General features: G+C 46.2%; 1 protein-coding gene and 1 non-coding gene across 6 annotated transcripts in view; both read right to left on the reverse strand.

The window, feature by feature from the left end:
* Nucleotides 1-24,494, reverse strand: part of CRACR2A (calcium release activated channel regulator 2A) — a 140,184-nt gene that overhangs the window by 92,896 nt on the left and 22,794 nt on the right. For 3 of the 5 annotated variants that reach the window (XM_023182940.3, XM_023182941.2, XM_023182942.2), the window contains exons 2-3: nucleotides 22,042-22,311; nucleotides 2,285-2,365 (exon numbers count right to left, since the gene is read on the reverse strand). Coding sequence is in view for 1 of the 5 variants with exons in the window: in XM_023182944.3 (XP_023038712.1) it covers nucleotides 22,042-22,044 (3 nt within the window). In the remaining 4 variants the exon portion in view is untranslated. The remainder of the gene's footprint in view (nucleotides 1-2,284; nucleotides 2,366-22,041; nucleotides 22,312-24,494) is intronic. The other 2 variants (XM_023182944.3, XM_023182943.3) reach the window with 1 other exon arrangement.
* Nucleotides 15,327-15,432, reverse strand: LOC111520332. Its single transcript, XR_002724642.1, has one exon. It is a non-coding gene; the product is annotated as a U6 spliceosomal RNA (small nuclear RNA).

Genomic DNA, 24,494 nt, shown 5'->3' on the forward strand with positions numbered 1-24,494 from the left:
ATAATTAGTTTTAAAGTGACACAGTTATTTAGTCCATAGCATTCCAACCCTGATTTTCCCAACTCATGTCCTTCTCACATGCAAAATACACTCATTCCATTCCAACAGCCTCAAAAGTCTCAACTCGTTCTAGCATAAACTCAAAGACAGAAAGTCCAAAATCTCATGTAAATATCATGTAAATCAGATATGGCTGAGACTCGGTATCATTCATTCTAAGACAAATTCCTCACCAGCTGTGAACCTGTGAAATCAAACAGGTTACGTACTTCCAAAATACAGCGATGGGACGGGGCATGACAGGTGTTCCCATCTCTAAAGGGATAGGCTGAGAATGTTCCAAATCTTTACGTTCTCTGCTTTTGACTCACAATTTCATCTTAAGTCATAGTCTTCCTCTCAAATTTTACTATAAGCAGTCAAGAGAAACTAGGCCACTCCTTTAAACTTTGCTTAGATATTTCCTCAGTCAAATATCCAATTTCATCACTTGAGGTTCTACCTTCTACAAAGGACTGATGTAAGCACAACTCATCCAAGTTCTTTACCACTTTATAACAAGGCTGGCCTTTCCTCTAGTGTCTAATAACATGTTCTTCATTTTCATCTGAGACGTCATCAGAAAGGCTTTTATCACACATATTCCTACCAATGTAGGATGACTTACGTCTTGTTTAAGATTGAGGCCTTCTCTACAGCTCTTCTCTTCTCCTTCTGAGCCTTCACCAGAACCACCTTTAAAAGTCAGTTCACGGCAATGTAGGCTTTTTCTAGCATGTACCTCAAAATTCTTCCAGCCTCTACCTATTACCCATTCCATAGCCACATCCACATTTTCAGGGATTTATTACAGTGGCACCCCACTCTTGGTAACAAATTCAGGATTAGAGTTTAACTTACAAGATGTCATACTGAGGTGGAGTAAAAGGCCATCCAAAGGGCTAAATTTTGATATTTTCTCCAAGCCATAGTCTTGTACGAATCACTATGAGTTTGGATAGCACATTATTCTAATGGATTTTAGTGGCTGGGAGAAAATGAGAGAAAAACAAAGACAACAATGAATCTAGCCTGCAGAGATAACCCCACTTGGTATCTTAGCCGACAGTTCCCATTTATTTCCCCATCAAACCACTAGTCTTCATTCCCTGTCCCTTCCCTATTCTTGTCCTGTCTCAATCCCATCTGTCAAGAGGCTAGCAGGAACATAGTACCATTTCAGGCATCAAAAATAAAGTTCAAGTGTGAACTTTGCCACCCTGTGACCTTGGGAAGTTGGCCGTTTCTTTTGTTTCTTAAAGTGGGATAACAGTTTCCTCCCTGCCTATCTGTATTAGGTCATTCTTGCATTGCTATAAAGAAATACCTGAGACTGGATAATTTAAGAAGAAAACAAGTTTAATTGGTATATGGTTCTGCAGGCTAAGCAAGCATGGTGCCAACATCTGTTTGGCTACTGGGGAGGCCCCAGGGAGCTCTTACTCACGGCAGAAAGTGAAGCAGGAGCTTGCACGTCACATGGCAAAGCAGGAGCAACAGAGAGACAGACAGTTGGGGGTGAGGTGCCACACACTTTTAAATGACCAGATATCATGAGAACTCACTCACTATGGTAAATACAGCACCAAGCCATGAGCGATGGTGCTAAGCCATTCATGAGGATTCACCCCCATCAGCCAATCACCTCCCACCAGGCCCACCTCCAAAACCGGGGATTACAATTCAACATGAGATTCGGGCAGAGACAAATATCAAAACTATTACTCTATCACTATCCCACGGGAAGTGGCTCAAATGAGACGGCAGATGTGAAAGTGAACAGTGATGCTATACACTAATGCAAACACACCCTCCTCATTGCAGGGAGGCTAGACAAGAGGGAAATCAGGATTGGACAGGCTCCACAGTGGGACTGGCTCTGTGAGGGACCAGTGGCTGAGGAGCGGCACTTTGCAGAGAGAGGCTAGTAAAGGTTCCAGACCCTTGTGCCACATGTAAAAGAGCTGGGCAAAGTGACGAACCCTCTCTCCCGGAGGCCTCCCTTAAATGAACTTAAGTGATACCCCAACAAGGTAGAATAGCCCCTCTGTCATCTAGTATTTTTAAAACTGTCCTCAAGAAGGCTGATGAACTCTGTTTCCCAAATCTAAGGTCCCGCTGCTGATCCTCATGAATGTTAAAAAACAGCTACAATAGTGCTAACAAGGCAGGGCCCGGAGTTGGTGTCTGAGGTGGGGGCAGATCTAGTACTCTGCAGCCTGTCGCCTATTGTTCGCTCACTCACTTTGCAGCTCCTGGTTCCTCAGAGGACCTGCAACTCTTCACACCTTGAGAGTACTTTGGCCACTGGTGACTTGAATTCCACCTGGGAAATACACAAGAGATGCATCACACCTTGTTTTCCATTGAGGGTTACGACAGAAGTGACTTTATAGGAATTCTGGAAAAACAGGGGAAACATCCCTCCTGCCGCATTGCAGTGTTCTGGAAGAAAACAGGCCTAACTCATCCTCTTCCAGGTTTTGGAGAAGAGGAGCGAAGATGAAGGAACAGCAGTGATAAGTCTGCTTAGTGACCCTGAATCCAGAGGTTATGTCTAGCTTGACGGGAGCAGGCCCTTGTGCATGAGAAGGGGGTAGCCTCAGGGTTCATTGGACACTACCCCCACAGAGCTCCAGCTCCCAGCAAGTGCTCTTGAAATTCTTTCCATCCAAATCCACAGATGCTGTCTACGCCATAGGAGCTCACCTTTGAAGACAGCAATGTAAGCATGTGGCAAGAATCACTGCCCTCCCTAAGAAAGAAATGCAGTAGGATGTACAAGAAAGCCTAGGGGCTACATAAGGAGGGAAAGTTGAAAGACAATGGAGGAGGGACAGGCTTTGGGACAGGGAGAGGATGGCCTTCCTTGCACAGGACAGTTTGGGAGTGTTATGACTGAACCTGGAGAGCAATTTTACAGAATGCTTTGGCCACGTTAAGTAGCATGGTCTGAGAGCGTGCTTGAAATGACTGAAGGGAGCGGTAGTGGTTACAAAAAGGGGATTGGGATTATCTATTGTATAACGCCAGAGCTCAAACCACAGCTACACCTGGAAGTCCAGGTGTATACCATCAAGGAATCTGGCCTCTGTGCCTCTCATATGCACAATTCATGGGAGGCAAATATTCACCAGGCGTTTCCTATCCTATATGAGGTAACACAGCGCTTGTGTTCATTCATTTGTTCAATGAATATTCACTCTGTGCAGGCACTTTTGTTAGGTGCCAAAGGCAGCAACAGGCAAATCCTGCAAGGTATTGTCCTTGTGGCGCTTATATTCCAGTGGCCAGTTATTTCCAGAGACAAATAAAAATATGCAGACCAAATAAGCACTTTTAGATAATGAAAAGTGCTGGAGCAAGGTAAGCCCCTCTCTAAGCCACCTGTTGGCACCCCCGTCCCCTGACCCACTGGCATTGCTACCAGGATGCTGGAAGCAAACAAATGGGGAGACGTCACTCTCTTGTGTTTGCCCAGGCAGCAGCCCTCAGCAAAGCCAGTGCAGTGGGAAGACAGGAGAGGAAAGCTGCCCTGTCTTGTCCCCACTGTTGACACCTGGGAAACTCACTTAGAAAAAAATTGTTTAGGCTATAAATAAGATGTGAACAGTATTATTTCCAGATGGTAACCTTAAGAGATGATTTTTATTTTCTTCTGAATTTTCTGATATTTTTGTTATTACGATGCATTGTTTTGTATTAAGGAGAGAAACATATTTTTTAATGAGAAGATTGGCCTAGCTAAATTAAATAAATAAGGAATACATTTGGACAAATAGGCAGGAGCCAGATCTGAGGATGATGAACAATATCTTACCGTATCACTTTACAGTTTACAAAGCAATTTCACAAAAACATCTCCTTCAACCCTTGTAAGACTTTCTTGAGGTTACATAGAAAATGCAGGAAAATGCCCGACCCTGAGGTCCCTGACTTCTAGGCCAATGTATTTTCCATTATTCCACTGCCCATCTGTAGCAGACCTTACTTCTCTTTACAGCTGAGGAATTCAGAAAGCCACAGAGCCCCAGATCTGGACTCTCTTCTCCCACCCCTTGCCATCTCCTAGAGTGACCATGCTAATTAATTCATGCATTTATCAATCTAGTCTTTACGGACCCCCTGCCAGGTTCCAGGCACTGGGTGCAAGGGATACGGTGAAGAAGCAAATAGGTCTCCCAGCGGGTTGGGGGAAAGGCTTTAACAAATGAGTGAATATATGATATAAATCATGGTAACTGCAGTAAAAGGAAAGTAAAGAGTATTATGTGAGTGGCTAGTATGAGAGGGAGCTCATCTGGACTGTGGCACTAGCCCTTCACTCAATATCCCAGCAATACGCTGTCACTGAGTACAGCCAAGGTAAGTAAGACAGCTATTCTAAGATGGAGGCTGAGATAACAAGAGACCAGCCTGTGTCGCAAAGGGTATGTGTTTTGGATGCCTAGACAGCTTGCAAAGCCACATGAAAAGTTAATGAAGAATATCACAAGTCTCGCCGGGCGCGGTGGCTCAACCCTGTAATCCCAGCACTTTGGGAGGCCGAGACGGGTGGATCACGAGGTCAGGAGATCGAGACCATCCTGGCTAACACGGTGAAACCCCGTCTCTACTGAAAAATACAAAAAACTAGCCGGGCGAGGTGGCGGACGCCTGTAGTCCCAGCTACTTAGGAGGCTGAGGCAGGAGAATGGCGTGAACTCGGGAGGCGGACCTTGTAGTCAGCTGAGATCCGGCCACTGCACTCCAGCCTGGGCGACAGAGCGAGACTCCGTCTCAAAAAAAAAAAAAAAAGAATATCACACGTACTTATAATAATGAAACAGCTCCCTTAAACCCAGTCTGGAACAAGTTACAGTTTACCAACCAGATAGGTCATCAGAGATGTCCCAAGTCCACATATGATTGTCACTGGGAGAGGTCACAGAAGGCCAGGAATGTGAAAGTACAAAAATATGTAGCTAACAGTAAAAGGGGACTTCAAAAAGTTCATAAAAATGGAATTAAAATATGAAAATTACAAATATAAACTTGATTTCCCAACATAAGTTCCATCATGCTCGATACACCAGCCCATCCCTAAAGAAATGAGGGTCCTGGAAACGTAATCATGTCAATGCCGTCTTTTTTGCATTATTAACTGAAGAAAAATGAGTGCCCTTTAAATATTTAATATTGGAAAACAAAGAGAAGTCAGAAGGAGCCAAATCAGGACTGTAAATTGGATGCCTAATGATTTCTCACCAAGCCTCTCTTGAAATTGCCCTTGTCTGAAGAGAAGAATGAGCGGGAGCATTGTCCTGGTGGAGGACTCTCTGGTGAAACTCTCCCAGGTTTGTTTGTTGGAGCGGGGAGGGGGGTGTTTTTCTTCTAATGCTTTGGCTTTCTCATAATAAACGCTTTCATAATAAGCCGATGTTATTGTTCTTTGGCTTTCTAGAAAGTCAACATGCAAGATGCCTTGAGCATTCCAAAAGACCATTGCCATCATATCTGCTCTTGACTGGTCCACATTAGCTTTGATTGGACCACTTCCACCTCTTGGTTTGATTGTGCTTTGTTTTCAGGATCATACCAAAAAAGCCCTGTTTCACCTCCTGTTACAATTCTTCAAAGAAGTCCTTCAGGGTCTTGATCCCACTTGTTCGAAAGTTCCATTGAAAGCTCTGCTCTTGTCTGCAGCTGATCTGGGCACAAGGGTTTTGTCACCATTGAGTGGAAAGTTTGCTCAAGTTTAATTTTTCAGTCATTATTATGTAAGCCAAACCAGTTGAGATGTCTATGGTGTTGGCTATTGTTAGTTCTGTTAAACATTGGTCCTTTTTAGTTAGGGCACAAACAAAATGAATCTTTTATTTGCAAATTGATGCGGATGGTCTGCTGCTATGGGCTTCGTCTTCAATATCATCTCATCCCTTCTTAAAATGAGCTGCCATTTGTAAATGCTGATTTCTTTGGCGCATCGTCCCCATGAACTTCTTGTAAAGCATCAATAATTTCACAATTCTCCTGCCCGAGCTTCTCTACAAATTTGATGTTTGTTTTTGCTTCAATTTTAGCAGAATTTGTGTTGCTTTGATAGGGGCTCTTTCCAAACTGATGTCTTATCCTTCTTACTGACTCAAACTAGATCCTGTTCAGATGTTATACCAAGTTAGCATGAGTTCATTTTGGTGCTAAAACAATTTTGAAATCCTTGTATTTTTTTCAATAATATGCATTTTCCATGAACTTTTGGAAGACCCTTTGTACAAGGCAGGACACTTCAGTGTCTAAGTGGATGGTACAGGCGTTCAATGCCACAGGACTGTAGATGGGGAGAGGACAGGAGCTGAAATGTCAGGAAAGGCTTCTGTGGAGCGAGTGGGATTTAAACTGGGCTTAGAGAGTGAATGGGATTTGGATGCTCCTCAGGATAATCCCATTTAGCAAGGCCATGAGCAATGCCCAGGAAACCCGCAGCAGTTGGTGGGATTTGGATGCTCCTCAGGATAATCCCATTTAGCAAGGCCACGAGCAATGCCCAGGAAACCCGTAGCAGTTGGTGGGCTTTCTCTTCCAGATGCTGGTGGCTGGCTTCCTGGCCTCTCGCCTGTCCTGGGACTTGAGAGTGGGCCTCTACCCCCTCCATCATGTCTGCTGGTTTCTAAGTGTCTCTCTAACAATGCTCTGAAGAGCCAGGAGTGCTGCTGGCCACCAACGCTGAACATGAAGACTGATTTCAGCACCGGGCAAGCTGGCAAATGCTGAAAACACCTGGTTAATTAGCTCATCTGCACATTGGGCTTTTACTGCAATATATCCATATGCAAAACTCAAATACTTCCAGGTGCTGGGACCCAGTGGGGACAGAACATTCAAGTCAGGTTATGTTCTCAGTTGCCATTTGATATTGCAGGCACTACCACTGCGATCCGGGCTAGGGTAAGCTCCCTGGACACACCACCAACTGAGTGGTAACAACAGTAATAACCATAAAACGATGAGAGCACACTTTTACATGGTGCTGCAGAGTATACAAAGGATTTCATAATTTATGCCTATCAATTATGAGTCAATATCTTATTTGTAATACACCTACACTATTATATGGCTTTCAAAGATTATGCTATTTTATTTGTCATAAGAACATGCCAGCAGTTATAGATCCTGGTTGACAGCTGTGGTGGGCTGGGCCTAGGGATGCCAGATGTCTCCCATATACTCCTCCATGTGACACTTAGTCACTCTCAATGACACCTCCATCTCCAAAGCATTCCAACTCACTGGTGTGGCCTTTGAATGGATGGAGAGAGCCTTAGATGAGGCTCAGGATCCCATGCTCAGTTCCCATGTGACTCTAGATGGATCTCATTCTGTCTTAAGAACACCAGGCTGTGGTTTTAGACAGCCCTGGGTTCAAGTCCCAGCCCTGCCACTGCCTACCTGTGATCCTCAGGAAGTTATCTATCTTCTCTGGGCTGATTTCTCCTGTGTTAAACGTGGACGGTAATAGCACCTCTCTCATAAAGTTGTGGTGAAGGTAATGAGACACACAGCACGTATAAAGTGCTTAGCACAGGGGATGACCCATACTTAGTGCTTTAAGTGCTAATTATATTATTACTATTATCATGACAGGGGGACAGTACATTGCTGTTCTCTCGCCTGAACCCACAGACTATGGCCAGGACCCGGGGGCGTGGGCATCCTCCCTCTTTCTGCACGAGCTCAGCACGCTCCAGTGGGTGGGACTGAGGGCCCTAGGCGAAGGCACCTTTGGGGAGCAGGCAGCATTCTCTCTCAAGCAGCCGGGCTTGCAGGGACACTCTGCCCCCAGTTTCCATGCCTTGGGGGAATGGCGGAGTCTGGACCCCGAGCCATAGACCTGTACTGTCCAATAGAGTAGCCACAAGCCACATATGAAGGTAAGCACTTGAACTGTGGCCAGTCTAAAGTGAGATGTAAGAGCAAAAGAGATTTCAAAGACTGAGTTCAAAAGAAAGGAGAGTAAAAGATCTCATTAATAATTTTTAGAGTGACCGCATGCTGAAATGATAATATGTTGCATGTATTAGGTTAACTAAAATGTTATTACAATGAATTTCATCTGTTTCTTTTCCTTTTTTTAAAAAAATGTGGCCAAAATGGAAAATTCTACATGTGGCTCATGTTGTATTTCTAATGTGCAGTGCCGGTCTGGAGTGTAAGCTCCATGAAGGCAGGTGTCTCTTTGGTTCACAGCTGTATCCCTGGCATCCAGAACAGCGTCTGAATGAAAAGTGAGCCAGTGAGTGTGTGAGGCTGGAGGAGAGTTTACAAGAAGCTGGAGGTCCTACTTGAGCAGACAGGAACAACTCCTGGACTCCTTGAGGGAGGGTTGAAAGTAGGAATAACACAGGCTCCTTTCCAAAAAGCTCAGGGTGGGGAGACTGGGACTAGGTCAGGAGGGGAATTTGCTCAGGAGGCCACAGGTTAAAGCAAAGCAGAGCACCCAAGGGAGAATGTTTTGGGGGAATTAACATAGCAGATGTTATGACTAACACAGCCTTGGTTATGTGCAGACGAGGAAATGGAGGCTGGAGTCCAACCAAGCACATCTCAAACCCATGCTCTTTCTCCTGAATCCCTTACCTCCTACAGGCAATGTAGAGGTGCAGAAAGAAAAAAGACTTGGGATTTTTTTTTTTTTAAAGCATATTCCCCCATTCCCCCATGTCACCGCTGATGTCCTAACCTCGGGCAAGTCACTTGGCCTCCTTGGGCCTCAGGCTCCTCTTGTCCTCATCCATAGTAGGTAAACCACCAGATCCTGTCCATTTCATTTCTTTCTAATGGTGTGCAGAGATAGGAAATCCTATCCCAGAATGTAGTCTCCAAGGCTGAGCCCTGCACAGTTCCTCTCCTCTCTTTCATGCTCCAAAAGAAGCTCTCTGACTGAGGTTTCTTTGCATCACCCAAGTCAATGATTCGTTGAAGGGTTCTCTTTGATTTAACTTGGTTTTAGATGCTTTTCATCAGAAGCCAAAACCGGGCAGACTCTTTCCTTGATCTCGTCATGAAATTCCCTCTGAGATATTTAATACTAGAAACAGCCTCTGCCATACCATATTCTCTTTCAAGAAAAAAGACATGTAAATAACAAACATCCTGCCATATCCAAATAAAAATCGCAGATTGTGAATGGACGTGTCTCTCTCATATCCGCTTTCATTGTCCTGTTGCCATCCATACCAATGAATTTCCTACATTTTTTATAAAAATGGAAGGGGGCCAGGTGCAGTGAGTCACGCCTATAATCCCAACACTTTGGAAGGCTGAGGCAGGTGGATCAACTGAGATCAGGAGTTCAAGACCAGCCTGGCCAACATGGTGAAACCCCGTCTCTACTAAAAATACAAAACATTAGCTGGGCTTGGTGGCAGGCGCCTGTAATCCCAGTTACTGGGGAAGCTGAGGCAGGAGAATCGCTTGAACCCAGGAGGCAGAAGTTGCAGTGAGCCAAGATCATGCCATTGCAATCCAGTCTGGGCAACAAGAATGAAACTCTATCTCAAAAAAAAAAAAAAAAAAAAAAAAAGAAAAGAAAGAAAAAAGAAAACGACAAAAAGAAACAAATGAAAATGGAAAGTACTTAGTACACCACGAGCCTCTTGTGCCTGCCACAAGTCTCGACAGGATCTCGATGCTATAACATTTTCTGCTGCGTTAATCCCTCAAAACATTCTCCCTCTTGTGCTCTGCTTTGCACTGACCTGTGGCGTGCTGAGTGAATTCCCCTCCTGACCTGGACCCAGCTTCCCCACCCTGAGCTTTTTGGAAAAGAGCCTGTGTTATTCCCACTTCCAACCCTCGCTCAAGAGCCTCTTACAATTTAACCAGAGTATTTAGAGCCAAAACTGACTTCTCAGAGAAGAAAATCTCACCCACTCAAACCCAGGTGAAACGCCAACATTATTTTTTATCGGAAGGGATAAAGAAAGATTTGCCAGTATCATCTCTGTCATTCTAAAGCAAGACAAAGTTGAATCACGGCAGGCAGAGCTGCTTTCCAACACAACCCCATGCAGGATGCAGAACTCACTTAATTACTTGCCTGTGGCTCAGCCACTTGTTGAATTACTACGGATTTTTAGTCCCTTCCCTCACCCACCCCGCAGAGTGGCTGACCGGCCAGCGCTTTCTAGTGCTCATGAGAATGCCTGAGTTTTAAATGAGCAGCACGCACCAGGACAGCAAAGCTGCTTTCTCAAAAATGATTACATGCGGAGCTCCAAAGCCAAACAAATTCACCCAGTGGCTCTATCCAGCTAACATCTACAGAGTGACTCCCAGTACAAGATGCTGTGTTAGGAACAGGGGTACAAAGCAAGTGAGGCCAGGCATGATGCCTCACACCTGTCATCTCAGCACTTTGGGAGGCCGAGGCAGGAGGATCACTTGAGCCCAGGAGTTTGAGGCCAGCCTGGGCAACATAGCAAAAACCTTTTTTTTTTTGTCTCTACAAAAAAAAAAAAAGAGAGAGAGAGAGAAAAGAAAAAACTAGCCGAGTGCGGTGGCATATGCCTGTAGTCCTAGCTACTTGGGAGGGTGAGTGGGAGAATCTCGAGCATGGGAGTCTGAGGTTGCAGTAAGCGAGCCATGATCACACCACGGCACTCCAGTCTGGGCAACAGAGTCTCAACCCTGCCTCAAAAAAAAAGTGAGTGAAACGTTATCCTTGTCCTCAAATAGCTTATAGTTTAGTGGAGACAAATGCATGTGAAAAACTAAAATGTAAAGCAGAATGAGAAAAGGGCAGTAAGAAAAGACATGTACACTGAAAAAAGACTAGAAGGAAATGTACCACAACATCAGTGGTGGTTATCTTGTTTATTGGGTTTATGGGTGATTTTTATGGGGTTCTTTAGTATTTCCTATATTCTCTGTGTTTATGTTAACTAACCCCCAGGGCTGTGGGGTGGGGAAGGGAAATGGAAGAGGTCCGGCATCTGTTTGGGAAAATGTGAGTAGGGAACAGGGTACATTGGCACAAGGACAGAGTAAGAGAGGACAGGAGGGCTAGACAGCCTTGAATGTCATGCCAAACTGACTGGGTTGCTCACTGTCAGTGTTTCCATGGCCTTCTGTGATTGTCACTGACGCATCACTCATCACCCTAGATTAGACTCGTGTACACGTCTACCCCCATACATTTTTAGCTCCCTGAGGCCAGGGATCATGGCTCATTCATTCTGTACCCATACTACCCAGCATAATGACTAGCACATAACAGGAGTCAACAACATCTTCTTGGATGTATTAGATTCTAACAGGGTTATTCCCTGTTTTGCAGGTTATAAGGAGTCATCAGGGGTTCCAGGACATGACATATTTTAGGGAGTTCCAATGGAATATATACCAGGCACTGTGCTGGGAGCCTTAATTGTCTTAATTGACCCTATCTATAACCCTCATCGTCCACATTCATGTACCCATGAGGTTCAGAAAGTTTAGGTAACCCGCCTAAGGTCATACAGTCTGAAGACAGTGTGGGGGCTAAAGTCAAACAGAAAGAAGTAAGGAGCCTAGACCCATGAGAGGCTGTGGGGACCTGGAACGGCACAGCCACTCAGAGAATGAAGTGTGGAGCAAGGCTGGCAGCTGGGGGACCGCATGGAGGTAGGGCTTACAGCTGAGGGCTGATGAGTTCCTTGGCTCACGCATCAAGCACATTTATCATTTCTGACGTCAGCACAGGACACACGGCACCCACAGGGACTCACCCTTGCCTTATTAGAATAGCTACCAGAATAAGGACTTGTGCAAAGAGCCCCTTCCCACGCTGTGAATAGTCCCCCTCCATTCTCTCATCCAATGGCTTTTTTGTGAAACTCCTAGACCCAGACACTTTCATGAAAACGTTGCTACAACTGGCTCTGACTACAAATGTCAATCAATTTCCCTAGCCTAAACAAAAACAGAATTGGGAATCAGAAATGTTTTCTCATCCCATCTCAGTCACTGACGAAATAGGTACTCTTGCATCTATTTCCTTGCCCTCTCTGAGCCTCAGTTTCCTTATCTGTGGACTGATTGGGCTGGACAAAATGATCTTTAAGATCCTTCAGAATACATCCGAAACTGTATGTTCTCAGGAACTTTGTACTCCTCCTTAGCATTTATGACCGTTGTAACTAAACAATGCTTGGTGTAACCAGTGAACATCTATTACTCCTGCTGGACTGTGAGCTCCCTGAGGCCGGGGACGGTCTGCCTTGTTCCCAGTAACACTTGCAGCCTTGACTAGAGTGCTGAGCCTGGAGTAGCATGCCATGTCTGCAGCACAGACACATGGCTGGTCCCTGGCATGCCCTTTCTCTGGGTTGGAGCTGTGTGTGGACAGCAACAATCCTTAGGCCTTCTCATCACGATAGGGCTTCTCTAATGGTGCTTGTTCTCTGGAGGACACTGTTTCTCTCCATGGTTCAGGTGGCCAGTTAGTGTCAGATTTATCCACCCTTCCAGCCAACCCTGGAAAACTCTTTCGGATTTTCTAATAAATAAGAGGAGGTCAGTGGTGGGGGGGGGGTTAGAAACTGTGTGTGTTTGCATTCAAAATACCCTACTGCTCAATTGGAAACATTGTCACACGTCCTCTGACTCAGTGGCACAGTCAGATGCCTAGGGATGCCCCTAGGCGTCCCTAGGGACAGCTCAGTGCCCTGGTGAGACTTAGCAACTCCAGCCATGGTCCTCCATCCTGCTCCCCTAACCTCAGCCCCACATCTCACGTTAAGATGCCAGGCCTTTCTCCCTCAAGCCCATAGTGGGCAAGGATGTTGGGGTCCTTGTAGGCAGGAGGATGCCTGGAATGACCTCCACCAGGGCCTCCTGTCCAAGGGATCCCAAAGCAACACAACATTTTGGCCTGTGTTTACCATTCTGCAGCGTCTCTCTCAACATTAAATCAGTAGCCACTGACCTTAACAGTGTCAGTCATATGACGGTGTCCATAGAAGGAAGAGATCTCCTTCCTTTAAAGACGTTTATTTCCAGAAAATGAAACGAAGGCGTTCCTATGCCCTTCCTTCGTTTCTAGGAAAATGGGTAATGTCAAATCCCCAACAGAGCTGACAATCAAAGACTAAGAATAACCAAGCATCAGTTGTTCCCGTCTATTTCCTCCTGTCTCCTTCCAATCGAGGCCCCCACCACCCAGCCCCAGTGCTCAGTGCATCGCAGTCCCTCGGGCGGCGTTTAATTGCTTTTCTCTACCCTTAAGGCCATATTATACTCAGGGTGACCTCCCTGCTCCCAGAGTATTGGCCCTTTCTGAGTTCACGGTTCAAAACAACACCTGGGAAATGCACACACAGGATCCAGTAATGAGATTAGTGAGTCCTTGTACAAGCACTCTCACACCCTCTCAGCTCCTGCTGAGCCAGCCAGAAAAGTCAGCGAGGACTCTGCTTTCATGGGCATTGTTAATGAAAGTTTCGCTTGCTTAAGTTTGCAGAAAGTAGGGCATGGATCTGTGTTTCATCACGCAGTGCCCCGCGAGATGCCTCCCCAGGATAGCTGGCTGGTTATTAACTAAGCACAGCTGGCACGGTGTGTGCTCCGAGGCTGGCTGCTCTCATTCCAGCTTGGTGGTCTGAGGATAGGAGAAAATGGTCCCTCAGGAGAAGTTTGTCAGAAGTGATGCGACTTAGTTTAGAAATCTGCAGTTGGGACTGACTTCTAAGACATTGGCAGGGCCATCCAACGATGTCAGCAGTATCACCCAGACCTTCAGGGCTGCAAGACAAATAGCTTTGCTGGGATTCATAAAGCCACCCCCGGAAGGTGGAACTGCTGGTGTCGGGGAGGGGTGGAGTGCACCCTGGAGGGAGTGACCCTTACACCGACGGGCAACAGAACACTGAGCGTCCAGACACCTGGCCTCACCCTTCACTGGTTCCCACTGCTGTGGAATGGAGTGGGAACTCGCTTCCTGGGCTGCTCGGGCTCTTTCGGTCTAAGGAGGCGCAGCAAGCACTATTTTCCAAAATAGGACAGGACAGAATGGAGAAGAAGAATGGAGAGGAATTCATCTTTCCTAGAAAAAGGAAATATTCTCTGGTGGGCTCTCCACAGAATTAGTGTCTGCTCCCCTTGGACAGTCGCTGTTCTGTAGTGGTCCTGCCTCCCGTCTTCCCTCCAGCCAGGCCTCCCTGCTTTCACTCACTTTGCTTCCACATGAGAAAGGCTCTCCCACATCTCTTCCATCTCACCAAATCTCCTCTGCTCGTTAGGCAGGGTTTTAATCTATAAGAGTTGCCAACAAATTATCAAAAACCAGGTGTCTTAAGACCACACATTCCTTCTCTCACAGTTCTGGAGGCCAGAAGTACTAAATCAAGGCGACTGCAGTGCTGTGTCCCCTCTAAAGGCTCCTGGAGAGGATCTCCTCCTTGCTTCTTCTGGCTCTGGTACCTCCAGGTGTTCCTTGGCTTGAGGCTATGTGGCAGCAACTCTGCTTCTGTCCTCACTTGGCCTTCTTCTCCCTGTGTCCCTCCTCTGTGTGTCTCTTTATGAAGACACTTGCCACTGAATTGAGAGCCCACCCAGATATCCCAGGATGATCTCATCTCAAGATCTGTAACTTCATTAAATCCGCAAAGACTTTTTTTGTTTCCAAATAAGGTCATATTCACCAGTTCTGGCAGTTAGGACATGGGCCTATCTTTTTACCATTCACCCCTCTGCACGCACTAATTCTCAACCCTCAGAGTACATCACATCATCTGGGGAGGTTTTTAAACACTCCAGATGTGTGGGCCTCACTCCAGAAATTGGTTTTCACATGATCCTGGATGGGAAATTAAAGAAATATTTTCTTTTCTTCAATTCCCCAGTTTCTCAAGTGCAGCTAGGATGGTGGGGCAGGGGTGAGGAGAGCCACATCTCCCGGACAGTACTTCACTGAAGAAGACATTATAAATAAATAATACCAGCTTTCACCGATCACTTTCTCCTCCAGGATTTTTTTTTTCTGACTCAGTCATGAATCAGGCTGTCATCCATTGTTTTGTAAATGTTGCACAAAGAATGTCAGAGACCTTGGAGATCATTTAATCCAGTGGTGCTCCACCCTATCCAACCAATGCCCCATTTTTGTAACAAATATTTAGAAACACCCTCGTTACCAACTGAAATAAAATTCCTAGAAAAGTCATTCGACCCAAATGCATAAAGTAGTCCTACTTTTAATAAAAGGAGAAAAAGGAAATGTGATTTATATATATATAGAGAGAGAGAGAGACAGAGAGAGAGAGAGCGAGCAAGAGAGAGAGAGCGTGCACACTTGGCGTGTCATCCCGTGCAGGAGCCATGCTAATCTTCTCTGTGCCATTCCAATTTGAGTATACGTGCTGCCGAAGTGAGCACAGAAATGTGATTCTTAACAAAATAATATGTCTTTCAATATGTACGTGCTCATGTATGCCTGCCCTGGAACACATAATGAAGTAGTCAACACTTCCACCTACCTATAATGGATACGTTTAAATTTAACAGAAGACAAATAGAAGCCACTTCACATAAGAAGTACAAGGAAATAAAAGAGTGAGGGATATAGGAGGACAATCAAATAAAAAAGTGTTACAATGAGAAGGAAGAACCCCCCTTTCCTGGCTGTATATAATAAGAGGAAGAAGGAAATAACTGTCGCTGAGGTACAGATAACGAGCCAAATCAAATTACAAATGTGCAAGCAGAGGAAACAAGGAAGCACAGGATCCTGTCTCATGAGCTCAGCCTTACATGTAAGTGTAGTGTCATGATAATTTATTATGCTGTGACATGGGACAGGATAGTGACAAAGTGTCACAGAAAACATGTTTCCAGCCTGGAAACCCCACCCACTGTGTCCAGGCATATCTTCCGTCTTTAGCAGTTAAAAAAAAAATAAAGGAAAGAAAGAAAGAAAAAAAAGTGGCTAGGCATGACGGCTCATGCTTGTAATCCCAGCACTTTGGGAGGCTGATGGGGGTGGATCACGAGGTTAAGAGATTGAGACCATCCTGGCCAACATGGTGAAACCCCGTCTCTACTAAAAATACAAAAATTAGACGGGCGTGGTGGCGCTCCCTGTAGTCCCAGCTACTTGGGAGGCTAAGGCGAGAGAATCGCTTGAACCTGGGAGGCAGAGGTTGCAGTGAGCCGAGATCACGTCACTGCACTCCAGCCTGGCAACAGAGCGAGACTGTGTCTCAGAAAAAAAAAAAAAAAAAAGCCTTTAAAATGACATCCTTATAGTATGGGCAGTGAGAAGAGGAGGATGGATTGGGAAAAGTTGTTTGGTAGATCTTGAAGGAGAATATATCAGAGTAAAAGGGAAGAACAAAAGGCAACTCCAAAGAAGTAACCACGATAGCTAATTTTTGCAAGAGATTTCTTATCATTGTACTACAAATATAAATATATGTGATAAGAATATTAATTATTTTTAAAACAACTTTTATAAGCAAGTTTGAGGTGCCTCTGCTAATTTAAAATAGTATCTAATTCTACATCTGTTCAATGAAGTTTCAAATTTCCTGTTACAGACCTGCACATGGGTTCCTTGCTTTGCGGTAACTGCATATTGCACTGTGCCCTTTTCAGTTAAGTGTATATTTGGAAATGCTCTGATTCAGATAGAATGCACGAAGCTGGGAAATCGTCTCATCATTTCAAGGCTTTGTCTTTATTCCATTTAGGCTTCTCTTCCTAAAACAACCATTTCCTAAATACTGGGCTGTTGGCTTAACTTCTTTGAAAGTGTGAGAAGCATTACTCTAGGGGACAGCACTGACCCCATCAGAAACACTCACCAAACGAGGGCTGAAAAACTATCTATTGCATGCTGTGTTCGTTATTTGGGTGATGGGTTAATTAGGACCCCAAACCTCGGCCTTATGCAATATATCCATGTAACAGACTTGCACGTGTACCTCCTGAATCTAAAATAATAATAATAATAAGGAATACTGACCAAGGCTAACCTCATTCATTTCTGTAATGAGGAAACAGGCCCAAGAGGGTAGACCAACTGCAAATGTTGCTCCTCTTCCTGTCACTAAGTTCCTTGAGGGCAAGGAGGGGATGGGAGCTTCTCTTGTATCTGCACACAGCTGCCAGCACAGAGAAGTGTACATACCTGTCTGTGGCCCTACACGTGCCTGCTGCCTGCATTCCATCAGGACTCTGGATTCTCCTTTTCAACCTGAAAACAACTCGTTTCTAACTACTCATCCATAGGAAGCACCGGCAACAGATCCCCAGAAGTCGCTTGGGACTGAGTTTCAACACTTTTGTTTCACACAGTTTCAGCACTTGCACCAGCTGTAGCTGAAGACCATAGGATTTCAGTGAAAAGCAACTGGCTCCCTCCCCAACCCCTCTGCCCGTAGGCTGCTGTGGTTAGCACTGCACTCAGAGAAAGAATAAATAAAAAGCAAAAGCCCCAGTTGTTCTAAGATAACCACAGAGATGACAGATGCTGTTGCATGCAAACCCTGGGGGAGAAGAGAGAGAAACAGCAACATTACAAATCCAACAAAGCACGGTGACGAGAAGCCTTGGTGGGCAAGTCCTACAGCTGAGGTGTGATTTCGGAGATCAGACGGAATGTGCCCTCTTGGTCCCATCATTCCCTAACCCCTGCACTCTTCCTCTTTCAGCTGGCTGGGTTTACAATTTCTTCAGCAGGGAAGAGGATTTTGCCCCGCTGGAAGAACGCTAATTCTCAGGGTGAGTGATCCTTTGGGAGACCCCCAGCCCCCAGCTTACAGGGTAAACAAATGGCCAGGAAAGGGAGCAGCAAAGGGAGGGAAGGATCCTTTGGCCCAACTTTCAACCCCGAGTAGGTTCCAGAGAGCTGCTAGTTGTGGTCATGTTCATCCTGGGCTGCGGGCAGAAGGATGGCTCAATACCTTAGCTCATGGCCACCACTTCTGGGCCCCACTTCCTTCCTTCATCAAGTAGTGTAAAATGACGAGGACCCAAGACAACTGGAAGCCACTCGCCTTGTTGTTCATGGTTGCTCCATGGTATATTTGTCTCTTTTGTCACGTTCTGGACACAACCCAACGCATCCACGTCACCAATACCACATACACCTGGTGGCACTGCAGCTTTCTGTTGACCTACCTGAACTAGCCTCCAGGCACCAGGCTTATCACTCACACCGAGCACAGTGCCTGGCATTCAGAAGTTGCTCAATACATGTTTTTGGATCGAAAGAGCAAAAAGGGCAGGGGAGCCAATTCCACTCTATAAAATGGGAAAACCCATCAAGGAACAGCCGTCACGTTAGTTAGGAGACCACATACGCATTGTCACCCACCTTCTTCGCAGCACGGAGCCATCTTGCCTGTTTTCAGAGCTGCTTTTATCTGTGTCATGACTATCATCTCCACAGCATCAGTAGTGACAAACTTAGCAGGTGAGAGGCATAACTGTAAACCACACCTTTTTAAAAAAGACTTTGGGGCCGGGTGTGCTGGCTCACGCATGTAATCCCAGCACTTTGGGAGGACGAGGCAGGCAGGTCACGAGGTCAAGAGATCGAGACCATCCTGGCCAACACAGTGAAACCCTGTCTCTACTAAAAATACAAAAATTAGCTGGACGTGGTGGTGCGCACCTGTAGTCCCAGCTACTCGGGAGGTTGAGGCAGGAGAATCACCTGAACCTGGGAGGCAGAGGTTGCAGTGAGCCAAGATTACATCACTGCACTCCAGCCTGGGTGACACAGCAAGACTCTGTCTCAAGGAAAAAAAAAAAAAAAAAACTTTGGAAGCAGCACGATAGATTGGCTAAAATGTCAGGTTCTAGTGACAGAAAAACCTGGGTTCTGATCCTAGTTCTGTGTACGAGTTATGAGTCTTGGTGAAGCCGCTTCACTCTGCTACTGTTTCCTTGTCTGGAAAAGGGAGATAGTGCTACCACTGCCTTGGGGGGTCTGCTGAGACGATCCATGTAATAGAACAACACTTCTGACTGTCTAGTATTTCATTTTTATTGCTGGTCTCCATGCAGCCACTCAGACAGTGCACAAAAGCAAGCAGAGGACAGGGTTCTTTCCCTTCCACTTTTCAGCTCCTGAGACGAAAGCCTGGACATAGCAAGGCAGGGGCTGCAATCTCAAGCATACAGAAGAGTAACAGAAACGGGCCGAGTGCTGAGGGGCCGATGAAGAAGCAGAGCCGCTTTCATATCGAGTCTGCCCTCCTCCCTCTGCTGGAAAAAGACCACCTGCTTGGTTTTCAGTTTCCCCCTTGAAGAGACATGAGTACATGAGTGATTTCCCTTCCTCCTTAATACTCTATGAGGGAAACAGCACGATGTTACCAGATGGCCGTCAACGCTCAGGCTGAACGCAAGAGGGTCAGCAAGAGGTGGTGGGGAATGTGCCAGAGCGGGGCAGGGAGGTCTCTTTAAAAGGACAGCTGCTACCCAACCCAACCAGTTGTCCACATGTTAGAACCGAGTGTTTCCAGTTCTTCTGATTATTCAAAGATTTTTCAGATTTTTAAATGTTACACACGCTCAGGGTCAACACAAAATGGCAGGTTTATCCCGTGCAGTGTTTCTTGTAACATTCACAGAAAATGACTAAAAACAACCTGTGTTCATCAGTAGGGGATTGTTAAATTATGGTAAATCCATACAACGGGATACTACACCCCTGTAAAAAAAGAATGAGGAAGCTCTCCACATACGGATAGGGGAGGATCACCAAGATAAATTAAGTGAAAAAGGCGAGGTTAAAAATAGTGCGTATCGTCTGCTATAATTACGTAAGAAGTAGAGGGACGGAGGCAGATAAGTATTTGTACTGACTTTTATCTGCAAAAAGAAATGCCGGAAGGTTGTACAGGAAACTAATAAAAGTATTTACAGGGGAGGGGCAGGGCAGGACTGGCCACTGGAGGCAGGGATAAGATTTCACTGAATACCTTTCTACAGTGCTTTAATTTTTGAACCACGCAAATGTATTGCCTATTTGAAAAATAATACAAAAACACTGTGTACACCAGCTGCTGGGAAGAAAACACATCTACAGGCTACAAACAGCCGGCAGGCTTCTGGGCTGTAACTTTCACGTTAAGGGCTCCAAAACTGCAGAGGCAGAAAAGTTGGCGGCATTGGGTCCAAGCTTTACTGGGTTTCGAGACAAGTAGGTTGCTCAGTGCCTGGTGTCTGGAACTCTCTCTGGATTGCCTGGCAATGCGCTAGTCGAGCCCAGCAGCCCCCACCGCCTCTGGGGGAAAGCGATCAACTCCCAGCGTCTCTGGGAGAGACGGCTCCAAAACTCAACTTCCCGGGAAACTGAGGAGCTCCAAGGTCTCCAGCTGCTGGGCAGATAGAATTTCCGGGCATTCCTCGACAGTTAAGGCTGCCTGGAACCCCAGTGGCGTATTCCCCCATCAAGGCTGTGTCCCACTTGTCCCATACAAAGGAGAGCGACAGGTGGGTGCGGTTCCTCCTCTGGAGCACGGCATCCAATGTGTCCAGCTGGGCCCAGCTCAGCGCACCTCCCTAGGGAATGCTGAGAGCAGAGGACGTGCTCCCCCGCTGACACTGCTGCCGGTCACTTCCAGGCAGCACCACAGAACACCAGGCATATTCATCCCGGCCCTTTGTATGTCCCTAGTCTTGTCACTGTGGATGAGCTCACTGAGTGTTTCGGCTTGAACTGTGATCTCCACACTGAAGTCCTAACCCCCAGTACCTCAGAATGTGACCTTCTTTGGAAACGGGGTTGCTGAAGATGTAAAGAGTTAAGATGAGGTCACACTGGAGTACGGTGGTTCCTAATATGGCTGGTGTCCTTATAGAAATGGGAAAATTTGGAAACACACACACAGGGAGAATGCCATGTGATGATAAAGGCAGACACTGGAGTGATGCAGCTGCAAGTCAAGGAAGATCAAAGTCTGCCGGCAAATCGTCAGAAGCCAGGGCGAGGCAAAGAGAGGCCTCCTATATACCACAGAGGGATCATGGCCCTGCTGACACCTTGGTTGCAGACCTCTAGCCTCTAGAACTGGGAGACCTGACATTTCTGTTAATCACCCAGTTAGTGGCACTTTGTTAAGGCAGCCCTAGGAAACTCACACACTCAGCAACCTCGGCCAACTCAGGTGGCAAAAGTACCCACCACCGCTCCTTCTCAGCAGGTGCCCAACAGATAGATACTGGTGACAACACTGCTCCCATGAATGAAGATTCTGGGACCTGGCCTGGTCAAGTTGATTGTGTCGGAATCCATCAAATACTCAACCAATAAACAATGGCTGAGTACCCGACCTTGTGAAGAACGCAAGAGAAATAAAATATTCCATTACTGCCCTCAAGGAGTTGACAATCTGATTGAAGATTCAAGAAAGACACATGTAATAATGGCCAAATTAGTATTATCTTCCCCTAACCCTCACCCATGACCAGTAGATGCCACAGAAGTCACTCTTAACTAAATGGCACTGCGCTCCCAGCTGGATTCAACATTCTACTGCATCTCATTTCGCTGCTCCCTGCATGTGTCTGGAAGAACTGCTTTTTCAGCTCTTCAGGACATTCTTTAGGATGTCAGGCTATCAGACAATTTCTAGAAGCTGTCGCCACCACTCCTGACATGGAGCCCACACTTCTTGCCCACTGTGGACACCCACTCCTGGCCAGAATTGTCTGCCACCCCTGGTGAAGCCGCTCCCATCAGTTTCTTGTGAGCGCTTTTGTCCCAGTCAGAGAAGCAGGCCTATGGGTTGGTGGGCCTATTCTGCAGCTCTCAATGAATCTGACAAGCAAAAACCATGAGATCCAGGTGGTTTGAGAGCCCACTTTGGTAAGCTGACAGTTTTCAAGCCAGGGGCAGGCTACAGAAAATCAGAGACCTTCGGCAGAAATGCTGTTTTCTTACCCTCGTTCAGAACATTTGTTTGTTTGGCCCAGCTTTCTCGCAGGCGGCTGCTCCCAGTACCCCCTGCATCCAGGAACTCCGATTCTTACCATCAGCAAGACTTGTGTCCAGCCACAGGCCTGGCAGGAGAGGAGGCAGCACACCTGTGTTGAATTCTCCTGGCACACCTGCTGAATCCCAACGCTCTGGACTCTGGTTCCTGCAGGGTTTTTCTTGTGCTAAGTGCCCAGTGGAGGCTCTGGCTGGGCTCATGGAGGAAGAGTGGCAAGCCGCTGCTGCCGCACCCTTGACAAACAGCCCAATGACCCCGGGTGGCTCCGTGCCAGCCTCCTGAAGGGCAGCTGTGGTCAGGGCATGACCTATGGGTAGAACAGAGAGAGGAAAGGGTTCCTCACTTTGACTTCAAGCAATTCATTTTAGATTATCTGGGTTGGGCTTTGAGGCAGACACTGTTGTTTGCTGAAGCAGCATCCATTTTTCCTTTCCTCCTTTCTAGCAGATTGTGTCCACTCAGGACAGTGACCTCCCCAGCTCAGAGGCCTCATCAAGCCAAAACAAAGCAAGCTCCTTGCCAGTGCATAGATTGGGGTGGACTCTACCCGGCCTCTAGTCGTTAAGATGTGAGAGGAGCCCTGCTAGGGGTGCTTGGGGAAGTGTTTTCCCAGCTCTTTTCCTCTGCTGGATGCTGTGCCATCTAATGTGTTGACTAGAACCTCTGTAGCCACTTCGTGACCATGAGGAGGAAGCCTGAGGCAGAACAGAAAGAATGAACCCGGGCCCCTGATGACATCGTGGACCACTGGATCAGACGACACCAATATCACCCTTCCTCCAGACTTCTTATTACACATGTAATACATATCCTCGTTTAAATCCATCGAGTTGTGGGGGTTTGCTACTCATAGCTAAGATTATACTAAGTGATGTGCACTGAGATGCTCCTGAGACCACAAGACCACATTCTTGAATCCAATCCCACTATCCTAACTACAACATCTCAAACTTTCAGGATACACACACCCACCCACATACACACATACACTTCTACAACATTCTCAAACTTTCAGGATACACACACACACCCACACACACACATACACTTTTTTCTCCACCTTTTCATGGTATTCAGTCCTTTTCCTAGACTGCACACATTTTGTCATATTTTCTTTTTTTTTGAGATGGAGTCTCGCTCTGTCACCCAGGCTGGAGTGCAGTGGCATGATCTCAGCTCACTGCAAGCTCCGCCTCCCAGGTTCATGCCATTCTCCTGTCTCAGCCTCCCGAGCAGCTGGGACTACAGGTGCCCACCACCACACCTGGTTAATTTCTTTATATTTTTAGTAGAGATGGGGTTTCACCGTGTTAGCCAGGAAGGTCTTGATCTCCTGACCTTGTGATCTGACCACCGCGGCCTCCCAAAGTGCTGGGATTATAGGCGTGAGCCACCGTGCCCAGCCGGTATTTTCAATAAATTCTGCAACATATGCCAACTCCATCATTTAATTAAGAAACATTTTTTACCCCCACTGATGGACCAGACACTTTGTGGGGCTCCCGGGACTCAAAATTGAAGTCAGGGACTAAACACGGAAAATGGCATGGAAGTTCCTCAAAAAACTAGAAACAGAACTACCATATGATCCAACAATCCCACTTCTATGTATGTGTCTGAAGGAAACACGATCAGTAGCTCAAAGTGATTCTGCACTCCCGTGTTCACAGTGGCAGTATTCACAATCCCCAAGACATGGAAACAGCCTAGGTGTCCATCAACAGATGGATGGATAAAGAAGCTGTGCAGTGTGCGTGTGTGTGTGTGCATATACATAATAGAATATAATTTACCCACAAAAAGAAGGAAATCCTACCATTTGTGACAACAGGGGTGAACGTTGAGCCTCGAGGGCATTACGCTAAGTGAGGTAAGCCAGACAGAGAAAGGCAAATTTATGATCTCACTTATATGTGGAATCTAGAACAACTGAACTCAGAGAAACAGAGAGTAGAATGGTGGTTGCAAGGGGCTGTAGGTAGGGAGAACGGGGAAATGTTGGTCCAAGGGTACAAAATTACAGTTATAATGTGGATAAGTGGGTAAGTTCTAGAGATCTAATGCACAGCATGAGGACTTGAGTTAATACTGTATTGTACACTTGAAATTTGCTAAGAGGGTAGATTTTCAATGCTCCTGCCACATACGCAGAAATGGTAACTAGGTGGGCTGATGAACGTGTTAACTAACTTTATAAAAAAATTTTCTCTTTGAATTCTGTATTAACCAACTTGATTGGGGTATCATTTCATAACGCACACATATATCAAATCATCATATTGGACACCTTAAATTTATAGAATTTTATCTTTCAGTTATACCTCAATGAAGCTGGAAGAAAATGAAGCCTTGCGGAGACACAGCAAGTGAGCCCAACTCCTGGGAAAGAGGCGAGTGCAGGGCGGCAAATGCTAGGACGTGGTGCACGCGGGCCTCTGTGGGTGGCAAATGCTAGGACGTGGTGCACGCGGGCCTGTGTGGGCACAAATG

This window comes from Piliocolobus tephrosceles, chromosome 10 (assembly GCF_002776525.5).
Source record: "Piliocolobus tephrosceles isolate RC106 chromosome 10, ASM277652v3, whole genome shotgun sequence".
In the NCBI taxonomy this organism is placed as follows: Eukaryota; Metazoa; Chordata; class Mammalia; order Primates; family Cercopithecidae; genus Piliocolobus; species Piliocolobus tephrosceles.